Below are 7,657 nucleotides of genomic sequence, written 5' to 3'. Positions count from 1 at the left end.
CTATTACGTGCAACGGAGCCTCAGACAGAAATTATCTGCTGGTAGTGATTTTAATGAATTTTATAGGTGTCTTTTCTACTGCCAATGAGTTTGCTCAAAAACAGCTCCAACATGTTGATGAATGGGAAGGGAAATGACACCATGAGTTATCAAGACAGATCAGCCAGATGAAAGGAGATAAGCAAGGCCGGCTCTAGACCAAATGGCACCCCAGGTGAGCACCATCTTAGTTATTCATTTGAATACCTTATTTCTTATTGCATTTGCAATCTATTTCAAAACTTTGATGCATGATTTGCATTCATGATTTATCCCTGTCATATAAGATGATATATTTGCACACTAGGATCTGTAAATCTGTATTTATTCATGCTATATATAAGCAAATAAAAATGTATTCATGCTATATATAAACTTATAGAAACTTTTTAATTTTAAGAATAACTGAAATGTACTAACATCAATAAATTGAACTGTGCACCAACATTGTGGACCAGCATTAAATAGTGTTACAGTAGGTAACAGCCTTAGAATGTTAAGTCTTATACTTGTCAAGACTTAAAACAAAGTATACTTTCACATTTACACAATAAAACAAGGTTCACAATACCACAACTGGGCTCTCATAGACTTTGTTCTTGCATCTCACTGACTGATGGGCAACATCCTGCCCTTTCTATACCTGCAAGGGCATCGCTGACAACGTTCTAGAAGGTTCAAGGAAAATGTAGTTCTCAGAAAGTCTGGAAGGTTCCACAAGATTCTACAAAGGTTCAAAACTTTCTAGGAGGTTAGTGAATCCATGTGTAGAATACCTGAAACATTTTACTTCAAACATTCTATTTTCCCTTTCGTCACTAACAACAAAAACAGCACCTGAGCCCAGCACCCCAGGCAATTGCCTGGGATGCCTGCCCCTAAATCCGGCCCCAGGGACAAACAGCTACCCAGTCATTTTATCATTTTAAACCAAAATGAGAATTATAGCAATGGTAGAAACCCAAGTGCATCACTGTATTATATCCTGTTGTGTTGGTATTCGTTTGCTACAGAAGTTTCGCAATCAAATTAATGTAATCTGTAATACATGAGCCTGCAGAGGCAGAAAGTTGTTAATTATCTTAATTAGCTACACTATATAGTATAATATATGGGAGTTTTTTAGTTTTGCTTTTATGTGGGAGATTTGACTCCATAGGTTGAGACATATTCAGTTTGTTTTCTTGAATTTTTTTCTCTGCTTAAAGAAGTTTAAAAACTTCAAATTATCACTTTTTCACAATAGAGGGGGTAACTCTTATTCTAAATCAAGTTACTCCACAGTGGGAAGATCTTAGATTAAATGATTTTATTTAATGGTGTGTTTCATGTTGCCATAATATTTCAGCTACAGATAGGAATGTTAGATTGGGGAAGAAGTGTAATAAAAGGGGAGAGGTGAAAATCAAAACTTGAAAACCAAACTTCTTTGGATTTTTGAGGGAATTGGATTCAGATTCCCAGATCTGAGCTCTCTGCTATATTTTTTGTTCCATCTGGGATAAAAAAAAATCAAAGCATCGTATTTTCTTGTTCCAGTTCAGATATGCACCATGAGAAAAGTCATTCCTGTAGGATTTGAGTCTTGTGAGATTTACTGATATTGTGAGATGTTCTTACTGTTCTTCTGCAAACTGTCATAAAAATAGCCTGCAGTATTTCATCGTAATTGAACCTGACCTCAAATCCTTGCCCTGATCTGGCCTTGAACTTGAATGCCAAGCCCTAGTTTATATGTTATTTGAATCCAAATCACGCTATTCTCCCACTACAGGAACATAAGAACAGCTATACTGGGTCAGACCAAAAGTCTGTTCAGCCCCATATTCTGTCTTTTGACTGTGGCCAGTACCAGTGTTTCAGAGGGAATGAATAGAACAGGGCAATTTTTGACTGATCCATCCCCTGTCAACCAGTCCCAGTTTCTAGCAGTTGGAGGTTTAGGGACAACGAGAACATGGTGTCATGTCCCTGGCCATCTTGGCTAATAGCCATTGATGGACCTATCCTCCATGAATTATCTAATTCTTTTCTGAACCCAGTTATGCTTTTGGCCTTCACAATACCCCATGACAATGAGTTCCACAGATTGACTGGGTGTTGTGAGAAAAAGTATTTTCTCTTGTTTCTTTTAAACCTGCTGCCTAATAATTTCATTGGCTGACCCCTACTTCTTGTGTCATGCGAAGGGGTAAATAACACTTCCTTATTCACTTTCTCCACACCATTCATGATTTTATAGACCTCTATCGTATCCTCTCTTAGGCCTTGTCTACACTACGAGAGTAGTTCGATTTTACTTGCATCGAATTTTTGTAATCGATATTGCAAAGTCGAACGTGTGTGTCCACACTAAGGACAGTAATTCGACTTTGTGCGTCCACACTAACGGTGATAGCGTCGACATTCGAAGCGGTGCACTGTGGTCAGCTATCCCACAGTTCCCGCAGTCCCCTCTGCCCATTGGAATTCTGGGTGTAGCCGGCAATGCCTTCTGGGTAACAAAATGAGTCGAGGGTGCTTTTGGGAAACTGTCGTCATCCGTCCATCACTCCCGCCCTCCCTCCCTGAAAGCGCCGGCGGGAAAACAGTTCGCGCGCTTTTCCAGTCATTGACAGCGCGGACGCCACTGTACTCCGAGCATGGAGCCCGCTGCGACCATCGCTGCAGTTGTGGCCGCTCTCAACGTCTCGCAGCTTATCATAAAGGTTTCCCTGAGGCAGATGCAGAAAAGTCAGGCAAGGAGGCTACGGCACCGCGGTGATGTCCTGAAGTCTGAGAGTAGCACAGACCTGTCAGAAAGCAGGCGACCCAGCGCCGAGGACATCACAGTGGCAATGGGTCATGTTGATGCCGTGGAACGGCGATTCTGGGCACGGGAGACAAGCACTGAGTGGTGGGACCGCATAGTGCTGCAGGTCTGGGATGAATCCCAGTGGCTGCGAAACTTTCGCATGCGGAAGGGAACTTTCCTGGAACTTTGTGAGTTGCTGTCCCCTGCCCTGAAGCGCAGTGACACCCGGTTGCGAGCTGCACTGAGTGTACAGAAGCGAGTGGCCATAGCCCTGTGGAAGCTTGCAACGCCAGACAGCTACCGGTCAGTCGCGAACCAGTTTGGGGTGGGCAAATCTACCGTGGGGGTTGTTGTGATGCAAGTAGCGAAGGCAATCGTTGATGTACTGCTGCCAAAGGTAGTGACCCTGGGAAACGTGGAGGCGATCATAGATGGCTTCGCAGCGATGGGATTCCCAAACTGCGGTGGGGCCATAGATGGAACTCACATCCCTATCCTGGCACCGGACCACCAGGCCACCCAGTACATTAACCGAAAGGGATACTTTTCCATGGTGCTGCAAGCACTGGTGGACCACAGGGGACGTTTTACCAACATCTACGTGGGATGGCCGGGCAAGGTTCATGACGCTCGTGTTTTCAGGAACTCTGGTCTGTTTAGACGGCTGCAACAAGGTATTTACTTCCCGGACCACAAAATAACTGTTGGGGATGTGGAGATGCCTATAGTCATCCTCGGGGACCCAGCCTACCCGCTAATGCCCTGGCTCATGAAGCCCTATACTGGCGCCCTGGACACTGAAAAAGAACTCTTCAACTACCGGCTGAGCAAGTGCAGAATGGTGGTGGAGTGTGCTTTTGGCCGTCTCAAGGGGAGATGGAGAAGCTTACTGACTCGCTGTGATCTCAGCGAAACCAATATCCCCATTGTTATAGCAGCTTGCTGTGTGCTCCACAATCTCTGTGAGAGCAAGGGGGAGACCTTTATGGCGGGGTGGGAGGTTGAGGAAAATAGCCTGGCTGGTGATTACTCACAGCCAGACAGCCGGGCGATTAGAAGAGACCAGCGGGAAGCGCTGTGCATCCGGGAGGCTTTGAAAGCAAAGTTCCTGAGTGAGCAGGGTAACCTGTGATTTTATAGTTTGTGTACTGAGAAGCTAAACCTGCCCCCGTTTCTTTACCCAGGTAATGTTGACTATCCTATCCAGTTACATACCCCCTTCACCCCCCCTCCAACACACGTGTCGAAATAAAAATAGTTCTACTTTGTTAAAGCACACCGTTTTCTTTAATACTGTTTTAGCGGGAATTTTTTAAAACTGGGACGCAGACTGTGGTGCGGGGCGGGTCTAGTGTTGTGATGCGAATGCAGCTTCTAAACTCAAGGATTGACAGGCTCCGCTGCGGTGGGATGCTTGTTTCAATGGAGCCTGTCACCCCTCCTGATCGGGACTGTGTGTATGGGAGGTCTATTTGACTTTGTGGCAGGGGGAGGACGGTTACAGATCCCATGCTGTGTGGCTCTGTGATCCTGTCTAAGGACCGGCGCTTAAGATCTGTAACTGCCCTCCCCCGCCACAAAGTCACAGAGCAACCCACCCCCCCCCAACATTACATCAAAACAACCTCCCAGACTAACCGGGGCAACTAGTCACTGCATCACTGCACTGTGTATGTGCCCTGCTGCTGTGCCTGCCCCCGACTATGTACCCTGCCAAAGGAGACTGTCCTGTCCAATTTCCAACCCCCTTTCCCCTCCTCCTCCAAAAGAACATGATTGAAACAGTAGTTAACAGAAACGAATTTTTTATTATCAACTACACATGGCATTGGGAGGTGAAACTTGGACGTGGGCTTGTGTCAGGCGGGAAGGAAAGAACTTTTCAAATTTTGGGAAATGAGAGCCTTCTGTTACTAGAGCTCTCTGCAGGGGTGGAGTGAGAGTTAGCAGGGACTCTGCCGCCTCTCCTTCTTTGCACTTTGGGTGAGGTGGGTATGGGACTTGGTGGCGGGGGAGGGCGGTTAGAGATGGACTGCAGCGGGGCTCTGTCCTCCTGCCTCCGTTCCTGCAGAACATCCACAAGGCGCCGGAGCGTGTCCGTTTGCTCCCTCAGTAGTCCAAGCAGCGTTTGAGTCGCCTGCTGGTCTTCCTGCCGCCACCTCTCCTCCCGATCCATGTTGGCTTGGTGCATTCGGGTCAAGTTCTCCCGCCACTGGGTCTGCTGTGCTGCCTGGGCTTGGGAAGAGGCCATAAGCTCAGAGAACATGTCCTCCCGTGTCCTCTTCTTCCTACGCCTAATCCGCGCTAGCCTCTGGGAGTGTGATTCCAGGCTAGGTTGTGAGACAGTCGCAGACGGGGCTGTGGAAATGGGAAAAAGGGAGTGAATTCCTCTGAAAGATAAATGTAGTTGTGAACAAAGAACATAGTCTTTCTCTGTGAACAAGACCATGCACAGCACCTTTCACATGCGCACTCAGCACAAGGTCGAATTCTCGGCCTTCGCATTCTGTGCCTGGGGTCTTGAACAGCACATTTGAGAAGCGAGGCAGCACAACGGAATTTCTGTTGCAGGCAGACATGGTAAGCCGTACACTTGTGGCAGTTTAAAACTTTTATATTACCACTGGCCTCATTTCACATTTAAATCAATGTCAGTCCCTGCTGCCAGCAATCCGGCAAGCGGGAACTCTGCCCCTGTCCCACCCCCTCGCGGCTGTCCCCGGGAATGATCCCTTTCGGCTGCCCCTCTCCCGCCTCCACCGCGTGGCTGCAAACCAGCGGTGACAGTTCTGTAAAGGAACGGGAAAGCAGTCCCAACACTAACATTCCCCTACCTAATTAAAAGCAGGTCACCATGGCCGACATCACCCTGATGAGGATCTCCGAGAGCGACAAAGAGAGAATGCTCCGGGAAAGCCTCCAAAGACCAGGGCCGTATGCCGCCCTGCTGTGCAGAGCAATGATCCCCGAGTACCTGATAATCTCGTGGCGCGGCAACGTGTCGTACTTCGGAGGACCCAATAAGGCCGCTCTCCCCAAGAACCTCATGCAACGGCTTTCAAGTTACCTCCAGGAGAGCTTCATCGAGATGTCCCAGGAGGATTACTGCTCTATCCCCGCACATATAGACCGCATTTTACTGTAGCTGCAGTAGCAGGGAATACACAGTAGAGCGGCTTGTGCAGGACAATCACTGAAAACCGGACATTGCTAGATTTCTTTTCAAAACTTGCACTGCCCCTTACTAAACCGTTAAGCGCCTAGGGCACACTAATCATGAACAACCCATTCTTTTAATTGTTAATATTCCTGTTTTGTTAAAAATAAATGTTTAGATGTTTACAACACTTACTGGCTGATCCTTCACCAGATTCTGTGTCCAGGGTAATGGCTGGGGACGCTTCGTAGGGGATCTCTGTAAGGGTGATGAAGAGATCCTGGCTGTCGGGGAAATCAGCGTTGTGAGAGCTGCCAACTGCCTCGCCCTCCTCATCTCCTTCCTCATCTTCCCCGTCCCCTAACATGTCTGAGGAACCGGCCGTGGACAGTATCCCATCCTCAGAGTCCACGGTCACTGGTGGGGTAGTGGTGGCGGCAGCACCGAGGATGGAATGCAGTGCCTCGTAGAAACGGGATGTCTGGGGATGGGATCCGGAGCGTCCGTTTGCCTCTTTGGTCTTCTGGTAGCCTTGTCTCAGCTCCTTGATTTTCACGCGGCACTGCGTTGCATCCCGGCTGTATCCTCTCTCTGCCATGTCTTTAGAGATCTTCTCGTAGATCTTTGCATTCCTTCTTTTGGATCGCAGCTCGGAAAGCACGGACTCATCGCCCCACACAGCGATGAGATCCAAGACTTCACGATCAGTCCATGCTGGGGCTCTCTTTCTATTCCCAGACTGCACGGCCATCACTGCTGGAGAGCTCTGCATCGTTGCCAGTGCTGCTGTGCTCGCCACGATGTCCAGACAGGAAATGAGATTCAAACTGGCCAGACAGGAAAAGGAATTCAAATTCAAATTTTCCCGGGGCTTTTCCTGTGTGGCTGGTCAGAGCATCCGAGCTCGCACTGCTGTCCAGAGCGTCAACAGAGTGGTGCACTGTGGGATAGCTCCCGGAGCTATTAGCGTCGATTTCCATCCACACCTAGCCTAATTCGACATGGCCATGTCGAATTTAGCGCTACTCCCCTCGTCGGGGAGGAGTACAGAAGTCGAATTAAAGAGACCTCTATGTCGAACTAAATAGCATCGCAGTGTGGACGGGTGCAGGGTTAATTCGATTTAACGGCGCTAACTTCGACATAAACGCCTAGTGTAGACCAGGCCTTAGTCATCTCTTTTCTAAAACAAAGAGTCCCAGTCTTTGTAATCTCTCCCCATGTGGAAGCTGTTCCTACCCCTAATAATTTTTGTTGTCCTTCTCTATAAATCAGAATTGGAAAAGGTATCTTTTTTGAAAGGGGGTGATCAGAACTGCATGCAGTATTCAAGGTGTGGGCGTACCATGGATTTATATAGTGGAAGTATGATCTTTCCTGTTTTATTATTTATCCCTTTCCTATTGGTTCCTAACATTCTGTTAGCTTCCTCGACTGCTGCTGTACAATGAGTGGACGTTTTCAGAGAACTATCCATGATGATTCCGAGATCACTTTCTTCAGTGGTAACAGGTAATATAGACCCCATCATTTTGTATGATTAGTGGGATTAATTTTTCCAGTCTGCATTACTTTGCACTTATTAACATGGAATTTCATCTGCCATTTTTTTGCTGAGTCACCCAGTTTTGTGAGATCTTTGTAATTCTTTGCAGTCAGCTTTCAAC

The 7,657-nt window shown here is 47.3% G+C and overlaps 1 protein-coding gene across 1 annotated transcript; it reads right to left on the bottom strand.

Moving 5' to 3' along the window:
- Positions 1-4,621: 4,621 nt before the first annotated feature.
- LOC135984353 (uncharacterized) lies at positions 4,622-7,162 on the bottom strand. Its single transcript, XM_065599320.1, has 2 exons — positions 6,186-7,162; positions 4,622-5,191 (listed from the first exon to the last, which is right to left on the bottom strand). Exons 1-2 carry the CDS (start codon positions 6,760-6,762, stop codon positions 4,716-4,718), a joined length of 1,053 nt encoding a protein of 350 aa, XP_065455392.1. The 5' UTR covers positions 6,763-7,162; the 3' UTR covers positions 4,622-4,715.
- Positions 7,163-7,657: the final 495 nt, after the last annotated feature.

Source organism: Chrysemys picta, chromosome 6 (assembly GCF_011386835.1).
Source record: "Chrysemys picta bellii isolate R12L10 chromosome 6, ASM1138683v2, whole genome shotgun sequence".
Taxonomy (NCBI): Eukaryota; Metazoa; Chordata; order Testudines; family Emydidae; genus Chrysemys; species Chrysemys picta.
This window is presented reverse-complemented; position numbering and strand designations above follow the sequence as displayed.

Coding starts and splice junctions, on each gene's coding strand:
- LOC135984353 (XM_065599320.1), bottom strand. CDS start 6,762: ATGCAGAGCTCTCCAGCAGTGATGGCCGTGCAGTCTGGGAATAGAAAG. Junction 5,192..6,185: donor ATCTGGTGAAGGATCAGCCA/GTAAGTGTTGTA, acceptor CCATTTCCACAG/CCCCGTCTGCGACTGTCTCA.